The sequence below is a fragment of the Aptenodytes patagonicus genome, chromosome 1 (genome assembly GCF_965638725.1).
Source record: "Aptenodytes patagonicus chromosome 1, bAptPat1.pri.cur, whole genome shotgun sequence".
Lineage (NCBI taxonomy): Eukaryota > Metazoa > Chordata > Aves > Sphenisciformes > Spheniscidae > Aptenodytes > Aptenodytes patagonicus.
In genome coordinates this window covers 224,073,915-224,099,918 of record NC_134949.1, presented here as the reverse complement: position 1 = coordinate 224,099,918, position 26,004 = coordinate 224,073,915, and the positions used below count along the sequence as shown (strand labels likewise).

Sequence of the window (26,004 nt, the reverse complement as noted above, 5' to 3'; positions counted from 1 at the left end):
CAGGAAAACGCAGTAGCTTGACTATAACCACAGATGCATTCAAAGAAAAAAAAAAAAGATTGATGGGCTTCAGTGATTCACACAGAGAGAAATCACCCTTTTCTTCGATTCACCTCTCTCTCCCTGACTTTTTCCTGTTGAAGTCCTAGAGCATCATCGATGTCCACTGCCATAGCCACATGTCAGAACATCTACATCTTCAGTGCTGCTTTGCAGGCTTCCATCTAGTGGTTTTACACGTCTCAGCCTAAATAAATGAACCTAGCACCTCTCTCATTAGCACCACGTGGAAACCTCACAGATGTATGCTGGAACAGCCTAGCTGGGTACGGTGCCGGCTGCAAGTATGACCCTTGCAAACAAATACTGGTAACAACCAGGCAGATTTTCTCCCTAGCTGTAAGAATTCACCACTAATTCAGCGATTATACAACTCCAACAGCAAACGAAATGGATGGTGTAGCATAAGGCAAGCACTGAACCCTCTTCAAGCTACTGGTTTTTGTCAAGTGACTGCAACATCACTGTGAAATTAGATATAAAAAATATGTAGAAGATGGAACACACGCAGAAAATCATCACAACTGCAAAAAGAAATCCATCGGGTCTTCCCCACTGTCAGCCAGAGCTGGTGAAAGAAAGAAAAACTCCGTCAACCGAGCTGCCATAACAACATCAACAGAAAACACAAGTTCTCCATTCCCATGGCAGGCGGTGTCACCGTCATGGGCTGGAACGATACGCAGCAGCCATTACTTGGCTTATTTTAAAAGTAAAAAATAAATCCCTCCTGTATGTGCACGTGATGACCATTAAAAACGCACTTGTTTCTCCAATACACATTATACTTTGTACATCAAGTTATTTCAATTTTTTTTATTATGACAATTTACATGTCATATTTATATTAAAGAAATGACAGTAGATATTATAACAAAAACATTATGAAAGAAAAGTTACACAATTAGGCCTACAAGCTATAAAATGGCTTCAGGCCCAGCTTATACACAAAGAGTTCTGACCAGACTGTAGTGAGAGACAACGCTGAACAATTCATTAACAAAAATATTGGCACCAGCCTTAACATTTTTTTTTTTTTACTTCATTTACAAGGAATACAGTATTTAAACAGTTGCGTACTGCAAATCTAAAAACATTAGCTGTTAATAAACTGCAGTTAACCCTTTGAGCACTGAGGCCACCATGACTTCCATTTAAAAAAGTTTTAACGCATCGTGTTTTACATGCACGTGGTATTACTGGTGGGGGGGAAAAGACAGTGAAAGCACCACCCAGTTTATGTGCAACAAGAATAACACTTCCAGTTTTTTCAACGTATCCCCCCCCCCCCCACACACACACACAGTGTGTGTCCCCTCGGTCCTTTCCCTTTGATATTGTAGCAAGTCATGACTGAAGAGAGATTGAAAAACCAAGGTTCAGGACTCAAGAAATGCAAGGGTTAAACTCTACATAAAGAGCTCAGCTTGTGGAACTTTACCATGTTAACTCTTTAGAGAAAGAAAACAAAAATTAGGCCAACTGTGAATGAGACCATTTTTAAGGAACTCAAGGTTTCTTTGCAAACATATAAACAGCACACAGGAGTAAGACAAAACTGTATTTCATGTAAGTATATCTTAAAATTTAAGAGACCTATCTGGCAGGTTTGATCTAATTCTCACAGAATATCGGAGGATAACCATTCTGCTAGCAAGTAACCTGTTCTGTGTTACCTGGGACAATTAATACACCCGGTGTTTGTCTCATATACAGGATCTGTGCCTATGTGAGAACCATCGTGCATACTGAGAACGGTGACGTTACGCTTTTGAATGGGTCACATACCATCTCCTGGCTGCTGTAGGAGGGCTGTGAAACACAGGTAGGAACTAGCAACCACGTTGGCATTAACAACTCATTTTAATGCAAGTTAGGGGGAGGAGTACCATTTTAATGAATATAGTATAGGAATAAGATACTGTACAAGATTTTAGAGTCCATATAACGAGTATGAAATGGAAAACTAAACAAGGCTTGTAGCTTTATGATTTGATTTCCTTTTCTACCGCTAACTTGAGTAGCAGATTAGTATCTATTAAGGACTTTTAACTGCTCTAACAAACGGTGCACTGGTAACTAGGCCTATCATGTTTTAGTAGAAGGACTTTATCCCCATAGAATCATTTAAGTCAAGTTCTGACAGACTAATCTAAGTTTAGTTGTGTGGGACACAGTAAGAGGAACAAACAACAAAGCAAACTGTGCGGGCTCCGACCGACGTCCCCAGAGGCAAACATTGTCATAATACTCTATGGAGTGATCCTAATTTTCTCCACATCCACGTTGCGCTGATGGATCGTTACCGATTCCCTCAAGGAAGGCCTCAAGTAGATTTTCCTGTTACTTTGAAGGTCAGGAGGAGAAAAGGAGGGTATCGGGATGACTCTCCTAAATGGAGACCTTCCATTGGAAATACAGTCTTTAAAGGGCGAGTCAGAAGTCGTTTTTAGGCCTGTCCGAGACCTGTCTTGCAAATGGCATGGGTTTGCATACACATTTTTCCGTTCCACTTCCCTCCATCCATTCCCCATCTCCTGCTGTTATTTGAAAGAGCATTCAAACAGCAGGAGAAAGCGACTCCGTCTGCACCTGGGGAACCAGTGAGACTGACTATACACAAAGTGCTGCAAAGTGCACAAAGTAAACCAACTGAACAAATAGAGCGACTCCATCGTTCAGTTCTCGTTAGTAACCTTTGGGGTTATATGTAGCAATAGTAGATATATCCGCAGACACACGTGCCTTCATTAAGCACGTGTCCCCTCTAACTGCTATATTGTCCCCTCTCCTGCTCCTCGGCTCAGGTGTGGGGTGCCAGCATTTACAAAATGATAGTCAAAAACCCAGGTTGTAGGACTTCCTTTTAATTGCAGTTAAATCTGGAGCCTTTACACCACATATTCAATTATAAAAACTTATCTACTTTAGAGTGTTCTATTCTTTCCCCCAGAAGCTGTACACAATCTTTTTTTAAGTGTCATACTAAGCAATATACATCTTTTGCAATATACAAAATAAGTTAAATTACTCCGAAGCGTTGGGACAATCAATTCCCAAGCACACGTTTTTGCTGTTTGGAACTATCTCAGTTAGTTACACCTAATCTAAAATAAGAGCTTGGTGAGTGGTGCGCGTTTTCAGAAGTGACTAGTAATCTTCGATACCCCAACTGCTGGGTGTCCAGCTTCAGAAATAATTTTCAATTGATAAATACTTCTGAAGCCAGAGCTCTCCGCTAGGTCTTGGATTGGGTACCCAACTGTAAAGCACCAAAAATTAGTCATACAGAATTTTTCTTACATCAGTATATACTGGAAAAAAATAAGGATCATTTCTGTTGGGAGTTTTTATTTTCTGCCTTCCAAGATTTCAAGTGAGATACAGTCCCTACCCCAACTGTTAGGGAAGGGGAGGAAGAAAAGACTACCAGGAAATGTGGGCTTGATCCTGCAAATCCTTACTTCAGACAATATCCTAAGTGCTTCTATAGAAGTTTTAAACACTTAAGGAATTGCAGAATTGTGTTCCTTCATGTGAATTGCTGGAGTTTCCCCCACCGTATTCAACACAATTTTTTTCAGAAAGTGACTGTTTTGGTTGGAGATATTTGATCTTTTATGTATATATTTATATATTTAAGGAATTTATATACCCAGTGAATCGGAAGCATACGTCAAATGTAAATACGTATCTAGGGTGCGCGCTGCATGTTACATCCATATTACAAGCCTGTGAATAGTAGTCACTGCACATGTACCCAAACCAGTTTTCAAGGCCTATATATTGCCATTTTGAACTAGATGATACAAATCTCTTTGTCAGACCAGTTCTGGGGGCTAGCATTACTGCCATAATTTATTTAAATTACTGTGTACAAAGCAAATTAAAAAAGCAGGTGCCATAAAAATTCCTCATTTACTTTTCATAAGAGAAGTTTGTGAAAATGTGTAATTTGAAACAATTATTTGAAAGTTTAGACCAGGCCTTCCTATCGAAGAGCACTGAAAACCAAGCTATAAGCGCCTGAAAACAGAGGTATAAAATGGACACCCTGACAATGAACTATTAAAATTATTAAACAGTTGCAGCATCTGGATACCGATGTAGTTCAAATGACAGATGTGAAGACAAATCAGAACAAGCATACCACTACCACACACTTTTTCTTTTGTGAACATACATTTTTTTCCCCTTGAGGTTCTTTGAGTAAGGTCTCTCGACAAGAGTTCAGACACAGCAATTAGAAAACAGAAGTGAACAGAAAACAAGTCCAGCTAAGTCATTCGCTCCCGCTATATGAAGAGTAACTGAGACACTTTAATCCAAAGAAATCTTGAAGGTGGCGTACTTCATAAATAGACCATTTAGAAAAAAGCATCTCTCTCTCTCTCAAGTGCTGTTAGAACAGAGCAATCTTTTCATTATAAAAAAAATCAGGAAGATACAGTAATTTTATAATGTAATTCAACATGTACAAAGTCAAACTATCAAACAGCTGATTGTTCAGCACTGATCTTCCTACATGATTTCAACACTAAGGGTTTTTTCAGTAGTTTGGTGATGTCATTTTCCATTTCATAATCAAGAATATGCTCAGGTTTAGAAGACTAAATAACTAGAAGACAGCAACTGCGGTGAAACCGAGTTCTTAATTCTACCACCCTTCCGGTTAGATTAACGCACCACATTCATTAATTGCAGAGCGGACCTACTGTGCACTTTGTGTCGCTGATAGTCACACGGGCTGCATGCAAGAAAGCAAACAGCCATCATTTATCTTGGTGACAAAAAAAGTCCATTCCTCCACTCGATTTATAGGTTCTTCCCCTCACCAATGCTACCTCAACTGCACATAGAAATCAGTTCACTTTCTTCCCAATCAGTTATACTCTGCAGAGTTTGCACTGAAAAAAGACAAAGCTTTTAGTGACAACCTGTGTGGAATAAACAGGAGTTGGTTGAATAAATGCTTTGTATGTTCAGCCAAAAGCTGCTTGTTCTTGCACTTTTAAATCCCATTACGTTAAAAAAATCCCTGGCCAGTTTTCACTGTTTCTCAAATGGTTTGAGCTTTCTGTTAGTCCAAAGCCACACCTGAAGATCAGTAGTCAAAGACATTTAACTTCTGACCTCACGATGAGTACAGAAGAGCACAAGATTGTAAGGATACCGGGAGGACATTTCCACTCTGGAATCACATATACATACTCTAACAGCATGAACCCTGTGCGGCAGGCAGCTGGCCTCACGTCAGAAAATGTCATCTTTCCAAATAGGAGACTCTGCATTTTCCACCAAGCAGGAAGCCTTAGAAATGAGAGAAATACGGGTTTGAAAATGTTAGTACTTTCTAGGGCATTTTTTCCAGTTTTTATTTGCACAACATTCCCACTGGTCTAAGGGGGAACTCTGGATCCTGGGGGATGAAGTTGTCTCGGGTACCGAAGGTGACTTAGAAGACAGAAAAGTTGTTTTTGAAAAGCGACCTATAGAAAGTAAAACTTGGTAACAACTTGTCATTCCGCATTTTTAAAATGCGATGCTCCTGATGTAAGGTTCAATGCTCCAGTTCCGCTTCCTGGTCTTTCCTGCTTTTACATCACTCCCTAACTCAGTACTCGTTTTTTTCCTGGTTGGCATATTCGGTGTTGTAACTCTCTTGTATTTTTCTACGTTCACAATTACTTGCCCACTAGGTATTTAACATTTGGGGTAGACTCTACAAGCAAGAATGTTTGCTACAGCACTGATCAGATACTAAAAGGCTCCATCAGGCAGCAAAAAAGATTATGGCACTGCCAAAACAAGTGAGAACCCATCGGTTGCACAGTGTTGCGGCATGTGAATCAGACGGTTTGCACTGCAAGTATTAAAAATGCTCAGCAATTATTGACATTGAAGAGTGGAAGCCATATGTTCTTGCTTGTTTTAAAATGTAAGTATCTATTTGAAATGTAGAAGCACTATGTTTGTGCCTCACCTAAGCAAAGAAAAACACTACAGTAGCTTAAAATGCTACATACGCTTTTAAGAACTCATTCTAAACTTCTGTGGCTTTTCACTACCCTGTTTTAATGTCTGCTCATGAAAACTGTTAATAGTTAACATCAGTGAGGTGGAAAAATATTTAATCTTTAATGGAATTAAGTTCTTATTTAGAAAGAGAGTGATTTCTCATTTTTTTTAAATCACAAGCTTGCTTAGCACAGCAGATAATGAGCGAGTTCCGTCTTTTTGCACCTCCGCTATTTCTAGTTTTACAGCAGGGTATGTGCACTGCTAGAACCCGAATGAGTAAGAGTCATGGAGTGGTTCTGATAGAACTTGTGGAGAAAGAGGTGGGGAAACAAAGCCAAGACTTTCAAGGCCAGAAGGTAGGTAATTTTTGGATCTAGGTTTTCTAGAGAGGTATTTAGTAAAGGCCTAATGCCGGTTTTATTACAGGAAAACAGAAGTGCTTAATGACTGACTAGTAAATACAATATAATGGAAGGGAATTAGGTGGGGCAGGAAAGGAGAACTCACTCCTCGGTGGCAGCAGCAGTTTTGGTGCATCCATTGCCGGCAATGGACATAAACACCAGTCAAAAATCCAAATCTCGGAGCAAAAGGATTAATAGACGTGACCTTTTTGGATTTCAATGTTTGGCAGATCTGTTTGAGCTGTCTGTGTGCTACAACATGTATAAACGCTACAGCCTGCATCTTAATTCAGAGTAAAGAGAAAACTGAATGCTACCCAAAACAAATTTCAGTTCTGCTCTTTATGTGCCCCATGTTGGGTTTTTTTTTCTTTTGTTGTCTTTTTCTTTTCTTGAATAAAAGCACGTATCACTTCATGCCCACTCAAAAGTTGATGAGATGTCTTGGAGTCAAGCGTTTTCTCTCAGAAATACTGCCTTCTTGAAACCAGTTGGTCACATGACAATTATTAAAATGTATTTTAAGAAAATTCTAATGGCCAAAGGCCAACACTACATTCAAAACCTGCTAATACATCCAGGCAGATAAGTAAAATCAAAATAAAACCACACACAAACCCCAAACAGAAAACCTCCAAAAGGAAAAACTGTTCCATTTGTTTACTTCAATTTGAAGTAGATATTAAGGACATGAATGGACCAGTCACGGTTTATTTGAAAATCCCTCAATCCTCTGATGCACTGTCATTCTGTGGTCAGTGCCGTTTGTACAAACGTATTTCGTTCAGAATACTCCCAACAGATGGTGAAACTCAAGTGGCCGGGCAGCTACCGCAGGGTTCTTTTGTCTGTAAAAAAAAAAGTCTGCAGCACGTCAAGGTGCCATCCAGCTTACAGACTAACTTCACATCAATACGTCCTCCCACTAGACACTGTGCATCGAAGACCATCTGATGAACTATGCATGAGAGAGCTTTATAAATTCATGGCTAGCGTGTTTCGACTGTCAAAAACGTCATTACAGTACACTTTACTGTACAAACACTTTAAAGGATGTTTATTAGGAAAGTCTGCAAGTCATAATGGATAGCAGAGTTCTTGTTTATGGTACCTTCTTGGCCTCTAATAATTCTGTTTGCCTCCAGTATTAAAATCAAACTGCTTCCATGAAGGTGATTACTAAAATGAGCTATGGTATGTTAACCTACAACTCACAAAATGCGACAGTACAGACATTAATTTTTTTTTTTAACTGTCTGTTAAGTTGTAATCTAAGTTGTGAACATTTAAATATAATATATATCTCATATGAAAAAGCTAAAGCACAAGTGCTTCTGCACCCCCCGCCCCACCCCTTGAGCCAAACCCACGCCAGTTCCGGTTTGGGCCCTGACCGATTTGGAATGCTTTCTTAGGCCACCCATTTCCACAAATTTGTATGCACTCAGGAAATATAAAGTCAAAAATATACAAATCTCTTGTTGTTATAAGGTTTTTGTGAGTGAAATTACCCAGGACCATGGACTTGGAAGGAGAAGGGGGGGGGGGGGGGGGCGGGGTAAGAGAGGGAATTTACAGCAATTCATCTTCAAAGTTCAAAACTGGTCACTTCACAGAAAGACTGCAGGACTGGTGAAATTCTTGCTTCTAAAAAGTGATACTGTAGTGGAGAATTTTCTAGGAAAAATAAAACAGCTTTTAATAACTGGCCCGCTGGTATGAGCTACCGTGGAATAAATTAGCACAAAAATGGAAGTCTTATAACTGTTCACTGTTACAGACGTAGTCAACGAGGTCAGTCACTCTCAAAAGTTCGTCTTCATCTTCCTCCGGCCCTACTGCTTCCTGCCCGCTCCCCGTCCCGTTGGGCGCCAGGCTGGCGCTGGCTGTGCTGTCCTTGGGGGCCTGGGTCTTCTCGCTTGGCTTGCCAATCAAGTTCTCAATGGTTTTACCTGGGCTCTGTCCGTTGGTGGAAGGCAAGTCCACCAGGCTGTAGTCCAAAGGGCTCTCTACTTTCCCTACGTTATCAAAGTCATCTTCGTCATCGCTTTCTATCCGGTAGCAGTGCTTCTTGGTGTTGTCTTGAGGAGCTTGTGGTGCTGGCAGCTTATTTGCAGGAGCGGGGTTTTCTGCATCGTCATTAGCATTTTCGCAGTTATCTTCGTCGTCTGTTTCGATTCGATTCAGCCGTTTGCGGACAGGCCTCCCTTCGTCTTCCTCATCCTCTCCTTCTTCCTCAGAGTAGTCATCTGTACTTCGCCGACGTTTTCGAATCAATCGCTTTGACTCCTTTGTGGATTCATCATCTTCAGAGTTCTTCGATGTGTAGCTCTCTGCAATAAGCAGCAGACTTAAAGCCATTAGCAAATCTGAGTGCAACCAAAACAATTATACTTTTTTATTTCTCATCTTTCCCACCCATTAAAAAGCCCTCTCTCTCTCCCTCTCACCACACGCATTTCCATCTCCTTCCCCAGGTTCCCCAGCCATGTCAAAACACTGGCATTCTTTTTACTTTTTAAATAAACTGCTCGAGTAGCAAAGACCAACAATTTGTTGATACTCTGCTTCCAATCTGAGGAGTACCGGGGGCTTTGGAGGCAGGTGTATTCCCCCCTAAAAGTGGTAACTGCATGCCAGGAATAACGCAGAACTGTATCCCTAATCTCACAGCACCCGCTTTGCACCCTTCCAGAACCTGAGAGCCCAAATAATGGCTGCACTATCGTAAAAAGATATATATACACACACACACACACACACACAACTGTACTATACCCCCATCACTCCCAAATTATATACAACTTCTTCCAAAGCATATGAACACTGCCTAACTGTCACCTGAAGTTTGCTGCCCTTTAATGGGAGGCCTTTTTTTTTTTTTTGGCAAACTGGAACATTGCCTACACGCTGACAGCCTTTACACTGACCCTTGATGGCTTAGGTGAGAAAAGACAGAGACCGAAAGATCAAATGGCAAACACTATTTGCTGTCTCCTTGTGATTTCCATTAGAAATGCATGTGAACTGTCATTTTAAAGGGTATTATTTAATGTAGGTTCGAGTTGCTAGAGGCTCTGTCAGAGTTCCTGTATTTTCAACATAATTACGTTTCCAGTAACGCTGTTACATATTTTATAACACAGTGTGGGAGAGTACTGGAATGGTACTAAATGGTGCTGATTTCAATATGCAAAAAGCCAGTACCAAAAAGACCTGAGGAAATAGGATTTCATGGAGAAAAAAAGACACCATCAGTCAGGCACAGTTTAAAGTCACAAGTGCAGGCAGCAAAAAACTCCGCCACCATATAGCAGATTCTTAGCAGAGAGCCTATACATCGTACGTCTGAGAACAGACTGTACTGAAGTATAAGATCAAGTTTTTGAGATACTATACGGCTGTGTTACATACTTGTTTCCCTTCATCTAAGAGGATCTTCTAACACTCTGTAAACGCAGGCCAGCACTTCCAAAACTTACCTACAAATCAGAGGCGCTCGGCCTGTCAAGCGTGGCTGATTTTCTGAGGAAGCCTGGCATCCATTGCAACCCGTACCGCTCAGCGTCTCTGAAAGCCGGACCTAAGGTCTCATAAGCTGGGCGCCCAGAATGTAAAGCACCCGAAGTCAGCGGTTGCTTTTGTAAAAGCTAATTTTACATCAAAATGCACACCAGTCGCTCGTGGTGTGACTGACATTACTGAGAGCAGGCTTCTGTACTTCTCACAGCTCCTTCAAACCAGAGATTGAATGGGTCTTAACCACCAGCACAAATACAATCGGAGCACCAGAAATAATACCCTTTCTCCTACAAAAGAGAATCTTTAAAGACTCGTGGGATGAAGCTTTGTGACCTCTTAACAGAAAAGTGGTGAAACAGTTACGTTAGTGCCATTTTTGGAATCCCAGCACTCCGCGCCAGACACAGTCAATTCGGACCTGGAAGTCAGGATTAGGGACAACGATGACTTTGAGAAGTGACTGTAACAGTGCATCATAAAGTACCAGTGGACTGTTTCAGAAGGAAACAGTTTCTGAGAAACATCACGGAACTCTAGAAAGAAGATTCTCCAAAATCTCTGAATTATATACAGTTTTCTCTTCATGCTAATGCTGACATACACCAGCTCCTGCAAACAGTGGACTGTTTGTTTTACCTTCACTATCTGAAGTGGAGAGCCTGCGTTTATGAACTCTTCTTAACTCCTTCCCATATCGGACACTTTTCTGTGAGCCATCACTTTCTGAATCTTCCTTATAATTAACTTGTCTCTTCTGATTCCGTCTTGATCTTCTCCTAGTTTCCAGGTAATCGTCATCACTGTAATCTGTGTAATCACCACTCTCTGTACAGAAGAAAACAGTGACGCGCGTTACTCCATTAAAGCAAAACTGCACAATTTAGTTAAGCTCTAGACCGGCACCAATAAAATCATGCGCTCTTCCAGCACAGGAGAGTCTCAACCATCATGCCTTGTTACCCTGACCCATTCCAGGCTCATGCATCAGTTCCCCCATTCATCGTCAGCATAGAATTGTTTGATTTTAAAATCTCACAAACCTTTTTCCTGTCTCCCTCAAACTCCGCCAGAACAGGTTTTCTGTCAGTGTTTTTGTTCCCTCATCTCTACTGGTGCCAAAGATGCCTCTACAATTCCTGACAGTTGAAACAACCTTACTGAATCGGAGTTGTTGATGCACATTACCACTGATGCTGGAAAGTCCCTTCTGTTTTTAAAATTTAAATAAATTGTACTCTACTCGAACACTTTTAAGAATAGGTAAATGAAAAACCACTGACAAGATGAAACTCCAGCTAAGATCTGAGTTACAGAATTTAAATTAACAAGAAAAATCAGTCTCACTCGATCATAAGCTTGCTTAAAACAAAAACTGTATAGAAGAAACTTACCATCATTCACAGTTCTTCCTGCACCAGTCTACTGCAGCTAGTGTCTTTAAGAATTAGTTATTTACATCAGCTGAAAATAGCCTTGCATCAACTTTAGCTGCTTTTTCACTGAGCTGTGCCAGAACAATTATCCCAAGATACATTTCTATACATGTCACATACTATTAAGTTAGTGATTGACATGAGTCACAGATCCAAGTGGCATCCTCTTTACTTCCTAAAATATTAGAGAAAGAATCGGAGCAAGTCAACAAGAACAACCACCTTCAGAAAGAAACTCCGTCTCTGGAGACTGAGAACAAAGCCACTCGCAGGGTACCTTATTTCCTTAGCTCAAAATAGGGTTAAGGCAGGATCCTGAGGGACAATAACAGGGGTAAACAGAGAAACACAGAGTTAGGACTATACTCTTAGAAACATAAGGAATGAAACTGGAATCGGCTGATTTTATCACAGATGTGTGTCCACCAGGAAACAAATAGTTGCTGCTGTGCATTGTAGAATAGATGCGCAATTAGACTTCTGCCAGTATCTTCACTGGTAACAGCTTACAATTGGTGCAATAATGCATTCAGGACAGGGAGACAGCAACTATTTTAAGTGCATGTAGCTATCTTCATCTGTCCATGCATGAACCCTCCTTTTGGAAACCAGTACTTCAAAGCAATTTCCTCCGTGTTCATCATCTATGTTCTAGAGAGACAGATAAAACACTGGAAAGGTAACACACACTGCAATAAGTTAACATTCCAGTGTACTTAGTACCTTAAATTCACAATAAAAATAAGTAAAAATAAGTGCTTATGTATCTGGCACTTTCTAGGACTGGGTCTGAAATGAAGCAGAAACAAGGAGGACAGTCTTCAGAGAAAGATGCTAATCATGAAAAGGTGTGAGTATTGCGTAGGTATTCTCACACTTCAGACTGTGCAAACAGAAAACGAACTGGTTGAAGGACAAGCAGAATAAAGTGAATCATTAGGTTCTCCTGTGATGCAAGAGTCTTCAGTTACTAAAGATCAAAAGGGATAATCGTAGAAGAGATGGATTCAAGGTGTTATAGTTTGCTTTCAAGCCTACCAGAGAACACAGAATGCCATACAACTGAAGGAATTTTCTTCCATACAAAGCGAGGGAAACATGTTTCTCGCAGAAGCTTTTTCAAAGGTATTCAGAAGGTCTTCAAGTAGCTATAAAGAAGTACATTTTTGCCTCCATCCTTTCTCTTCCCTGCAATCATGTTCCAAAAAGGAAGATGCAGAACACCTGAAACTCTCCACCAAGGTGCCCTTTTGAATCGTAACACGAGCATTCATTTAAATACATATTTACCTACAATGCCAAGAACCTAGTACTCAATACTAGTTTTCTGCAGAATATTCACAGCAGAACAGGCAGCAAACTGCTTTACAGACAGGGAGCAAAGATGACATCTGAATTGATCAAAGCAACCAAACAAGTTAGTGTCAGTCGTGGCAGGAAACTGAAACTTCCACTCTTCCTCTCTCCTGTACAGACTATTTAGCATGTTTAAGACTCTCATACTCACCAGATTCTCTGCTTGAATTGTCTTCAGAATCTTCATCTTCGTCATCTTCAGAATATTTTTTCTTGACTGTTTTCCTTCGTAACCGCCTGCTTTGCCTCATGGGCCTGGAGAGGTGTCGCCTGGATATGCGGGCACAGAACTCTGAATCGCTGTCTTCGTTTGATGGTGGGTCGTCTTCACTTTCATCCAGATTTTCCTCTGATATAACAAACTCGTCCTGAGATCTGTTCGAAGAGAGACCATAGACAACAGAGATAGATATCGGAAACAAAGGATCGAAACAGTTACTACTATTTTACAAGCAAGTGATATATGCAAAGTAAGTATTATCTTACACAGAAAAACACACAAATCTTACAGTAATAATGCGGAGCAAAGATCCAGAGAGAGCAAACTGCCATCACTGACATTAGGTTTCAGTTGTACCCTTGTGATGTAGCTTTACAGTGCATTCGTTACACAGCAGATTAGAACAGCAGGTGAATACAAACACTCTGTCAAACTGAGACTGCAGGTGACATTTACAAAGGACAGATTCTAGAGTGTTCATATCATACACTGCAAAGTGACATCTGCATAGCAATAACTATGGACGAGCATCACCTGCAGAGGGGGAAAAAACCACCCACCGTGTTCCAGCAGAGATGACCTCCCCTTCATGAACCAAGCACTGTCCTACACCATTTCTGAGAATTACAATATGGTGTCTGAACACAAAATTGTTGCTCTCATGCAAAACATGCATCTCGCAAGCTTAGCAGCTTGTAACACTCACTTCGTTTCGAAAGTGAACAAAGGCTTTTTTAAAAACCGCTGAGCACTGAAGGTACAGAGTCACTTGCGTTTGGCCGCCAGCCGAAATGTAAATTCCAGTATAACATCCAGAAGGCATTCAGCAGAGGATGGAGTTGAAAATGCATGAGCACACTTTGACAGATCAATGCACTATGAATTCTGTGAGATTTCCGCAAGCTACACTCACTGATTGGAAATTTCCAGCACATTTAGCTCAACTATTCAGGGTGCCACTGAAATGTCCTCAGCATGGTCACAGGTGAAAAACAAAGCTCAAGATTTGCATCTATGTTGTACAGATTATCCATACACTTCGTAAATTGACTCAGTGACTGGTGTAAAGCTTTAAATGTTGATGGTGAAGAGCCTAGACCTCATGCTCCATTATGTTTCTTCACTGAGGCATAAAGGATGTCTAAAATGATTATTAAATTTTTTAACATTAGGAATTCCCCAGACCGAACAATGAGAAATTCCACAGAAAGTTTCAGTTAGCCAGAGCAATACCCATTTAGCGTTTGAAGCTTCACATGACACGTATTTGTTGTCTACAGTATAAACCAGTTCTTCGGCTGTTTTCAAACTCTATCTCCTAGAGAGCAGAAATCAAGAACTGATTTCAGAACCTGCATGTCAAATTCTGTATGCTCTAAATGGGGAAATTTTACTCTTCCAATTTCTAAATGGCAATCAGACCCAATAAAAATTCCACAAAACACAACACATTCTCAAAAGGAAACAGCCAGCCTCCTTTTAGCTACAACTTTGTGAAGGATTTCTGCTAGGCAGTCACATCCGTCAGAGGACTGAGCCTGTCTGGCTCCTTCCCTAACATAACCGTGTATAGAACCCCACAGCGTGGCCTCAAACATACCAGTAACATTTCCAGAGCATGTTTTGCTTAAAATACAGGTTGAATGATTTCAGCACATGGATCCGGAGTGCAGTTTTTCCAATACAGTGATGTTCCCCTAGGCCAGGAGGACTTTTGCTGGCACTGTGCAGTGCTGTTCCAGCACTGGGCACATGCTCCTAATGATCGTTTCAGGGGCATCGCAGAGTCACAGAAGCCTGTAGCGGTCCGTGACTTGTGGCGGAAGTTAAATTGCAGACCTACCCATCACTGATCTTGAATTCATCCTCACTCTCTTCTTCATCCAGATTACTGTCACTGTCCAAGTCATTTAGTCGCCGTCGTTTCTTGCGTCGTGCTGCAGCAGCCCTTTGCGGTCGCTTGTTTTCTTTCCTTTCTTCCTCTAGGATTGTGGAAATGTCTTTGCCGCGGTGACCTGTGATATTAGACATGTCTTTGCCTCTGCCAATGCCTGAATTCAGTAACAGAAAGGGGAAAAAAGAGCAAGTTTATTTTTTGTTTAACTTTATACGTATCTTTCTCCCATGCCTCTAGCTTCAGTTTATTTTCTGTAAAGCAGAGTATTTTTTTGTCATGCAAGACTCTGTCTGGAGTCTTGTTCCTGACACACACAGCCGCAGCTGTGGTCACTTGGAAATACCAAAGTCCACATGGAAGACAGCGGCTAGTGTCAGCATTCTGATACTCAGCCCCAACCCACATTATTACCAATGCTAGTGCCTTTTGAGTAGGGCAGATACTAGAAAATACATTTTCTTCACAATGCTGAATATCCTTCTTGGGAAATGAAGTGTTTAAGTTGCTGTTTGGCCGGGAAGTGGAGTTTCTGAAAAGCTGGTTTTACTGTTGAGACTTAGTTGTGTTTATTATATGGGTCTTGTGTTACAGACCCCCAGACACCCGATTTTCAGATTGTCTGTATACATCCACCAAGCTTCTGAAAACTGGTGCCCTTATGGAGATGCCACAAGGCAAACAACTGAGGGATAATGTTTCATGGCGGTTTTCTCCAGGCAAGTTAAGGTGATGCAGAAGCACAAATCCATCTACATCCCTCAGATACTGTTGAAGATCTCTCTTTTTGTCCCCTACGTTGCCTTAACAGGCAACAAAGAACATAATTTCACTTTATTCACATTCAACTGAGAAGTGCTTATAGATCCAGACTAATATTTTTAAGATGACTTTTTGTAGACCCAGTCTTTACAGGGTCCAATGATGGACCAATTTATGAGCCCGATTTATACAGGGGACAAATGTCAATAGCACTAGCTGCCATTCCAATCTCAAATCCAAAACTTGGCAAATTAATTTTAAGGTTTTCTTGTCATGCTTATTCACTGCATTCGTATATCAAAATATGTACAAGCTGAATTTAACTATCAAGGCCAAATACTTTTTGGCATCTTTTGGCAGCCTGGGAGGGCCATTCCCAAGGGAAATTATTTAGTTTGATTCCAAAAATACAGCAGTAAGAACTGTAAACTACAAAGTTTAAGGGAGGGGATTGTATTTGTTGCTTCTCACATCAAAATAAATTTGGTCTCAAATCTTATCACCATTGCAATGAAAAACAAACAACATCAGAAACATACCTCCTCCATCAGCCTCCTTGATATCATCTTCAATTGCCTCATCAATTGCCTCATCAAATTCATCAAACCTAAAAGTAACAGCTTTCGTTTACCACTTTGAAGTGAACCCTAATTAAATTATATTATGAAAGCATACCTCAAAATCTAAAACTGCTCTAAGAAATCACACTGCACAGACAATGGGCTGGATATATAATAAAATAACAAAGATAATGGGCTGGATTGATGATAAAATAGCCATTTTTTAAAAGGTGTGTTTCTTGTTTCTACTTGCTAGCAGATTATTTATCATTGCCTGGCTGTCTTACTATTGGTTTATGTGAACAGAAAACCACTTTCATTTTACGTGACATACCACTGAATTTACCAATGTATAATTTGAAAGTTCTTTAAGATGATATCAGTGGCACTTTTCACACAAAGTATTAGTCATTTTTTCTACACCTTTTATTAGATGACATACGCACTACCAATCTGCAAGACAGACTTTCTGAAAAGCACCTATTAAAGTCAGAGTAAATTTATGCATCCTGTCTAAATTTTCCTTGAAAACTTATTTCAGGTAGCTTCTTTCTCTTCTTAAAGCTCACGGTAATGACACTTTATGGATCTGCAACATCCTAAGCTGAACACATAAAACATACTGTATGCTGTTCTTTGTAATTATGTAGACATAACTAAATAGGGCAAACAGAAGCAAAATATTTGAGTACATTTGTCCTGCAGCAGCTTTAAAACCGCATAAATCTCTGCACGCTGAGTAACTCATTTAAAGGGAACAGCAAATGGAGGAAAAGGGATCCAGTCCTTTTACACAGATGACTTCAGTTTGTTTCTTCTGTTATGAGTTCAAATCCCGTAAAAAAGGATTGTCGCCTGTATCACCAAATAGATGCCTTGAGATATAACATGCAAAAGTACAAATTTTATTAACTACGTAGGAAAGACATTTTATTTAGATGCAAGTTTTTCTTCTCATTTAAAAAAAATTTTTTTTTTTAGATAAAAACAACAATTGAACAATACTTTCATTAAAGATTCAGTTTCTCAGTCACGAAAGAAAGATTACAGTTATATTTATCTTGGTCTTCCATAGTAACCTCCAGCAGAACAAGAAAAAAATAGATCTAATATTACTCTGTATTCCAATAGTAAGCATAAAACACCTTCTCCTTTAAAAATAAGGTGATGGATTTCTGGTCTCTTTATATTCCCTAAGAACAACTGCATGTCACGTTTACAGCTTTACACAGCAAGGAAGTAACTCTGAAATTATTCCATCAATAAGATTAGTTCCACATTACTCAAACACTATTTTCCCTCCTCACTGCTAAAAAACCCCAACTGTTTAAAATGCAAGAAATCACTTAACGCTTTTGAATCACTGCTAACAAATAACCTGAGCTCAAACATGAGCTGACAGCTCCTTGTCCATTAGGTGTAATGGAACATAATTGCTGCTGCTGCTGCTTTATCCATAACGCAGATTTCTGCTAACCTCCTCACGAGAGGACTCAACAGATGACTCGGGTGATACAAAGGGATTACATATCTTTAGAGAACCAGAACGCTACACAATACAGATTTGTCTGTAAGCGGAATAAGACGTTTAGCATTTATTTTCCCCCGCTGAAGGAAAGCATACACAATTCTCAGTGACACTAGCAGGACTTCACTGCGGACATATAAATTTGAAGTGACACACTGACACGTGTAATATTTCCACCAGCTCAGAGTTGTGTGTATATGATGTAGCCTGTAAGAAAGACTGTGTCATTTTGTATCAGATCGATTTTTCCAGAGCAACATTATATGAAACATGATTTCCAATAAAAATTATTGTCTTTGCACAACATGTGTCCTGCTGAAGTCGTGCCAGATACCCTACAGGCAAGATTTTTTTTTCTCCTCGTCAGATGTTGCCTGACCTGTCACAAACATAATAGCAAATCTATACCATCTTGCCTGTGGCACAAAGTTCCTTACAGAAATACTTCATTTCCCAAAGCAGCAATGGCGTTTTCATTGCTGTGGCTTTTGCTGTTAATTTAAAAAGTTACTGAAAATCAACAGCTAAGCAAGGTCAGACTGAGTTTTCTGAATAGGCTGGAAAACTCAGCATATACAAACACCGTTGCCTCTCCTAAACAGCAAAACCAGACTGACTATGAGTTTAATCATGGTTACTGTTGGAAGGTTTTGAAAGCTGTAATGTTCTAATTTTTGATGACAAAGGTCTACATAGAGCAAGTACAGGAAAGACAGTACTTTTTTTATATATATATTTTTTTTTTTTTTTATATATATATATTCCTAATGCAGCTGGGACAAAAAACCCACAAGCTCTCAGGCAACCACATTCTTCTCTAATCCCAAACGGCAGCCTACTTGACCGGTGGACTGAAGAGGATATGGAGGTATCTCTATCTCTAAATAATCTCAAGGTATTATTTAGAAAACAGTTTATAAAACACCTTGGTAATGCACTGAGAATAAAAGATAATATTAAAATCATGCTGAGTTTTGGAAACTTTAGTGACCTGTTCTACTTTCAGAATGCACAGAGTCTAAATATCTTGAAATTTTAATTTACTAATTGCATTTTTATCACAATTTCTCTAAGGAGTTACAGACCATTTTTAGATAGATGTACTGTCTCATAATTGCATTTTAAGTTTCATGCCCCTTCCATGTAAAGAAGCTGTAAGGGGGCAAAAAAGAGAGAGAGGAATTTACGGCCTTTAGACACAAGCATAAGTCTCCCTTTCGGCAGAAAGGGGAGGTATGATTCACCTGCTTTAACTTACTCCAGAAACTGCAGTAACACCAAAACCTTCTCCGGTATTCCCAAAGTACTATATACATTTTATTCTTTTTATGCATCATCCCTTCACTATAGCACCTCATATGCTTTTACAACCATCAAGCATAAGCAAGTTTTCAGAGGAAAGAACAAAGACACTTTAGTTGGGCCTCTCTTTTCAATGTGAAAGTGTGCGTGGGAAGCGGTGGGTTGCTTGAGAAAGAAAACGACAGTATGACTTTTCTTTGTTTCACAAGCTATTTAAACAAGCTGCTGACCTGTAGCTTATGCACTTTCGGGTTCTGGTAGACCTCCTTTCAAGCAGCTTTGATTTTGGCTTTTTGGAATCTTTCTTCTTTTCTTCCTGACCTTCAGGTATTTCTGGCTCCTGTTCACATCAGACAGAAGTGTCAAAAAGCTTTATCTCCCCCCTCCCTCCACACTCATTATGACTGAACTCATACAGTACAGATATTCGTACAATCTAGAAAGCTCAGATGCCCAACACAACGCATTTTGGCTTCTAATATAACGACTTGTTACCGCAGGGTTCAGGTGAACACTTGCGCATATTGCCCTTACTGGCTACATGATTTCACAAACGCAGAGTTTAAGCGTTCAGGCTAGCGTATCGTTGTGTTGAGACTACAACGCTGAGATCGTGCCTCAGGTGATACTCCCAGGACTAGTAAATGCAGCGGCTGAATAAATCGTTGCTAGCATCTCTACATACTGAGCACAGGGACACCTTTACATGGTGCAGTTTCAATAAAGTTCCACGCAGGTTAATTTTATGATATTGTTTCCAAGTTATTCATTAAAAAAAAATCTGCCCCCAGGCTGAATTTTTCAAATATTTGCTGCCAGCCGTAGACTCTTTTGCAAGTTTGTAAAATCTGTTATTTGTTATCCAGAGACAGGGGGAGAAAGTTGGCTTTATTACAGTCAGAGTGGAAAGCCTATGTTTAAAACAAACAAGAGTTTCATTTTAAACTCTCATGCAAGAAACATTATACAATTTTGGACGAAGGCATTTGGCTAAGACTTCAAGAGAATCGCTTTAAAATGTATTTAAGAAGTGAGAAGAGGCTGTTCTCCACATGAATAAAAACATTCTTCCTCTTCTGTAAAGGGAAACCATATAAAAGCATCTGTTAACAAAACACTAAATGATTATAGTTTTTAACCACATGTGACTTCAATATACATTTGTCAGAGGCAAATGTTATGCTTCTAATAGATACTACATATTCCCTCTGAAGCATAAGCCAGAAACATTTGTTTCCATCAATTCCAAAGGAAAGCTATGGCAATTAGCTCAGACCTAGATAACTATACAGCAGACACCAGCGTTAATAAACCGAATCCCACCTTTATAAACTACAGAATGGTAGAGCACTCTACTCGGAACCCAGCTGTAATGGGTAGGGAGGCGATTCTGCAGTCCTTCACTGACAGAGGACTGTGTGGCACCAGTTGGCTCTAATAAACACAATAAAGCTCCCTTGGTTTCTCTGCTAAATTCAATCTCAGTCTAAAACAAAGGGTCTAGAATTATTTCTGACCTGCATATAGATTGATTTTTCTATCCAAGAGGCTACTAGCGCTTCTAACACACCACTGAGAAACTTTGTCCCTGAGAAGTTTGAAAAATAAAACAACACAGACACAGTAACTTACCTGAGGTGGAATGATGTTCTCAATACTGATACCCACATACACCAATCGCTCTTTTCTTTAGGAGAGAAAAAATGAAAATAAGCTTACAGAAAGACTGCAGATATCTGAAATAATGCTGTAATTAGCACCGTTTGAAGCTCTTGCTATCGCCAGGCAGAAGCATCCCAAGAGGATGTTCCAACTGAAAACAGTTATTTTAATTGAAATTATGTGCTAAATCTCATACGATTACATTTTCTTGCAGGCATAATGTAAGAGATTTCCAAAGAGTTCTGACAAACAACAGTACTTGAAGATTGCAGGCACCACAGAAATGATTGAACTGGGGTGTGACAAGCAATTAAAAAACAACTGAAAAATAATATTGTTGTGATCAAGATTATGCTGTCAGATCCATAACTACCACCAACCTTGGAGGCGCTAAAAGATAAAACAGAAATTCAAAAATCACACTGAACTGGAAAAATTACGTAAAGATGGGATGCAATCCAAAACGGACAAGTGCCAGATTTTAGACCCAGGCAGGAACAATCAACTCTAGAAACACCAGGGAGCAAATAACTGCCTACGTAGCAATTCTTTGCCAGAGGAGAACAGCCTGAACAAAGATCAACAGAGTCAAGCTGCTGCGGAAACAACCGTGATGACAGATGGACGTGTGAACAGGAGAACAGCCTGCTGAAGGAAGCCAGCCACGGTAGTCAGCCCTGTTCACACCTAGCTGGAGTACTTGGTGCCATCTGGGCACCACACATACTTCGAGAAAGATGTGATCCAGCTGAAGAGTTCAGAGCTAGCCAGTGGGAGTTATTGGAGGGCAGCAGACATGCCCTATTGAGAAAGGCTGAAAAAAACAGAATAGATTGGTCTAGAGAACACTAGACCGAAGACGGGAGAGCGAACAGTTCTCAAATACAGGAGAGACTCTTGTAAGGAGAAGTAGGCTGTCCTCCTTGTCCACAGTACATTATAGGATTAAATCAAAGTAAGTAAAATTCAGTTTAGACTTGGCTTGCCTCAACTCTAGCATCCTGTATCATCTCAATTGCCCTGAGCACAACTCTGGCTCCTGGCCTCTACTTGTGGCTCCTGAAGGACACAAGTCTCCCATAGGTCTTGTGGTATCTGTCAGTCCCAACTAGAGATGTCTTGGATACCCTAGCACCTCGCAAACAGCACTGGGTGCTGGTCTTCAGGCTACGGAATTGAGCTTTCAAAAACACAGTCTGTCAGGAAGAATAGCCAGGTACTGCAACAGACTGAGGTGGGTAACCAAACTGCCATCACCATAGCATCCCTACCAGCCTTTTTCTAGGAAAACAAGGGATAATTTAAACAAATTAAGATATCAGAGAAAGTTGGTGGCATTTATTGGGCTCTGCAAGGACTCTAAAAGCAAGCCACATCTCTATAGATTTTAAAATTGTTTTGAGTAACTATTTTAGACCATACACGCTGAAGAACAATCCTGTGTGGGGACAAGGTACGAACTAGACATTTGCCAGCAGACCTACAACTTTCATGATCCAGTGACGCATCACTACAGTTGAAATGAAATCATGCAAGAACCAGTGTTAACCTCTTCTGGTGAGCTAAAGTCTCAGTCAACCAGAATCAGACTTGTGAAGTTACAGTCAGCAGCTGAACGAACACATACCACGTTACACTTGAGTCGCAACAGGATGCGTCATGTACACGAGTCATGTACACAGGCGAAGTCACCTGTACACAAACGCCTGAGATGCATATTAATTTTCAATACGTTTACTTCATATATGCATTATTTTTGGCAAATGGAGGCACCTACGTGTAAAAAATTCAGATACTTTCATTAATTTATGAAGAATCGAAGTAAATTTTATAAGTCTTCTGACTAGCCTTCTGTACTATACATTTTTATCCAAATAACCTCCTGGAGGACTCTTTACTGAAAGAATCTAGCATAGTATTTTTTCTTAAACAACATGAACAAGCACGGTTCCTAAAGTAATACTGACAAAGAGTAAAAATGGATTTTATGTTGTTTTACAGCCAAAAAGACCATTAACTTTGACAACTCTGTATCATTATATCGAAATTGAATTTCTGGCTGCATGTGAAAGTAATTGGTTTTGTCTCCTGATGTCAGTTCTCCAAACTGATAGATCAAAAGAAATATTCATCCATCTGAGCACCACAAGATTGGTTGGATGAGGAAGAATTTTGTCATACATCACGCAAAATCACTATGGTCTTGAAAATGAATCAAAACAGCATCTTAAGGCAAGGAATACAACTCCTAAAATGAGAAAGGAACTAGAAATGTAAACGTTTTAGTGTTCAGCAAGTGTCTTCGATAGTTTCCTCCACTTCTCATTTCTTGTGATGCAAAACATCAAGAGAGGGGAGAGATGAGAAAAATGCAGCTGTTTTTAAACATGATCGGCCAGGCTTTCGACATCTGCTTTTCTTCTGCCTGGCTTGAGTACACACTGCTTAAGAAATTAGCAAATGAAACAAGCCAGTCCTGCTGAGGTAAAGGTCTTAAAAAGAAATGCAAAATGAAGTATCTAATGCATTCCTTATTAGTCTGTAGTACACAGAAGCTCAACACTTTAACCAATAGTTTAAACATTTGAACCAACAGGTCTCCAACGGTAGGTGCAGATAAGCACTGACTAGTTATAAACTCTTCTAGACGAATCCAGAAAACATTTTCTCTCACGTAAGCAGCTGCAAAGGTTGCTACAGAGAAGTCATGGAAGTGTGCATGAAAGGAAGTACTCCACCTGATTTGGCCTGGGGGAAGTAGAGAAGTAGTCCCCAGACGGATTTTTCTATCCAGAATGTCTGAGAGTCTCTAACAAACTAAAAGGGGCATCCATAAAAGCTTTAATGTCCACTCCCTCTAACTGGTGGTAGGACATGATTATAGAAGTTAGCGTGTATGTGAGAAACCTGAAATTCAGCCAGCTTGTTGCATTTGCATCTTCAATTCATGAACAGGAAAAAAAAAAAAAAAAAGAGGTACGACTTCAATCTATGTATTTGTAAGTCAATGTGAAGCCTAAAGTTTTCATTAAAAAAGCCTGTGCCGTAACGCTTCGGGGATGTGTAAGAATATAGCTGAGTAGCTGAATCCATTTCAGTCAGATTCCTGAAAGCTAGGGAATAATTGAAAGAGCACGACAGTATCGCTAGTTCAAAAAGCACGATAACAACACTGGTTCAAAGAATCTATTGCGTGCGTGTGCCCACGATGAGACAGTTGGTTTTCTTCTTTTTGCCAAAAAGACAGACAACATGTACTGTGATTTTACAGAAGCACTGCGTTAAAGTATTTCTGTGCCCCAAACCACCAACCCACTTTAACTTTTGCACTGAGCTGTAATAAGGACTATAATTTCTTCTAGCATTATAATTCTTCAGCCTTTTCACCTTACAACTCGCTAAAATATACCATTAAGTTGAAAGACTTCAATATTGAACTACTGTATCATGAAATCTTTTATAACCCAAGCTCATTTCTCTTTTTAGGAGACTTTAAAAAAAATTAGAAAATGATACAAAAAAAAAAATCAGTCTTATGATATACAATAGAAAACATTAGGTTCATTTGGTATGAGGATCAGATTGCAAAACGGTTGTTAAACATCTGTTTCAGACATTGAAAAGTGCTATATCAATTGCATGCTCTCCTGTAACCGTTAAAAGATCGTATTTTTATGCAACACTAGTGATTTCAAGAAAGTTAGACAGAATGGGAAAAGCTTGCATTCCATGTAATGTTTGCCAGCAGAATATTTACCAAAGTACGTCCAAAAATATCGTTCACTAGTTATGGGTCTTCCCACCATAAAACAGAGCAGCAGACACAGTTCCTTTGTGTCCCATACTCCTGCACAGATGGAGGCTGTGTGTAAGCTGAGCTCACTCATAAAAATAGCTAATAGTTCCGTTCCCAGAGCTACAGATTCACTAGAATTGGCAAGCCATGGATAATTTTACCACAGCGTGATCTAGATCCGCTCTGAGCAGAAGTAGCGATGTTAGGAACAGTTGGTACCTGATCTGTCACTATCATTGTTGCTGCTGCAACAGCAGTAACAAACAGGAGATTTGAAGGAAGCTGAAAACAGGGACAGATTGTGCTCCCCTCTTCCCAGCACCGAATCACTACATCCCATGTGATACTACAGTGCCTGCTACAAATATAAGCCTGCTCAATTACTGTCTTTAAAAGGGTCTCACCTTCTGGTGAAATTTGCCTTTTAAGATACAACTCATGCAAAGTTTTGGTTAATCGTACAGATGTTACTAAATTTTGCAAAGTACTCAATGTATTGTCCTAAAAGGTATAAATTATGCAGACTGTGTTTCATGTCCCTCATTTTGAGGTCTGAAAACTGCAGATAGGATGTCCCAAATATTAAGGATGTTGTTCATAAATGCCGTAGACCAGTTTGCATTTAGCCTTTGGTAATGGCAGGGGTGGACACAAAATTTCATGCAAAGTTGTAATTCAGCTGACCGACTGCTACTACAGCAATTGTATCATCTTGTAAATTCGGCAAAGTTTAACAGAATCTAAAGCAACAAGACTGAAAAACCACATTAATCTGGACGACCTTTGTAACAAAGTCAGGCCTTAACCTTGCTTACAGCAGGAACTCCACGCACGGCTGACAGTATTATTAACACATGCAGCTGAACCAGTGCTGAAGACCATTTAACTACTGGTATAGGAAAGCCAGATTTGTGTTCAGGCACCTTAACCAAAGTTTAATACAAATGTATTTGCTTATCTTTTCCAGTTATTGGACTTTTTTTCCCTTCTTGCAAGCTCTCCCAGTGCTGCGCCACCAATAATGAGTGGGAAGTCAAAACTGGTCTTACCAACTCCCCGTCTCTTTGCTACTTTCCTCCCCAGTCCCCAGCTATTTTAGTGCTGCTTCAGTTATTACTACCCCTCTGCATAGCAGCTTGCTGTGAACGCAACCAAACAATAGTACCTGCGTTCTGCACGCTCCTTCTTTTTTAAGACAACATCCAGATCTTGTAATTGTTCTTCTAATTTCTCACAGAGTAATTTCTAAAGGAATGAAACACAACATTAGTTTCTTTCATAACCAACTATTTTCATGGTGAACTGATGGTCAGGCACTTCATTCACTATTTCTGTATGTGTCAGGAAGAAGGGCGAATGCCTTGCTACGCTGGAGGCTCCTCTTCAGTGAACAAGGCTTTACAACAAAGACTGTCTTCCTAAACCACGCATGCTTCACCATGAACTGCTATAGAGATGCATCCTCCCAGTAACTGGCGTTTACT

The 26,004-nt window shown here is 40.0% G+C and overlaps 1 protein-coding gene across 1 annotated transcript in view; it reads right to left on the bottom strand.

Moving 5' to 3' along the window:
• Positions 1-1,847: 1,847 nt before the first annotated feature.
• RSF1 (remodeling and spacing factor 1) overlaps positions 1,848-26,004 on the bottom strand; it is a 65,042-nt gene continuing 40,885 nt past the window's right edge. The window contains exons 9-16 of the mRNA XM_076328449.1: positions 25,686-25,765; positions 20,695-20,749; positions 19,293-19,402; positions 16,212-16,279; positions 14,860-15,067; positions 12,948-13,171; positions 10,644-10,832; positions 1,848-8,818 (exon numbers count right to left, since the gene is read on the bottom strand). Coding sequence (XP_076184564.1) covers positions 8,244-8,818; positions 10,644-10,832; positions 12,948-13,171; positions 14,860-15,067; positions 16,212-16,279; positions 19,293-19,402; positions 20,695-20,749; positions 25,686-25,765 — 1,509 coding nt within the window. The 3' untranslated portion in view covers positions 1,848-8,243. The remainder of the gene's footprint in view (positions 8,819-10,643; positions 10,833-12,947; positions 13,172-14,859; positions 15,068-16,211; positions 16,280-19,292; positions 19,403-20,694; positions 20,750-25,685; positions 25,766-26,004) is intronic.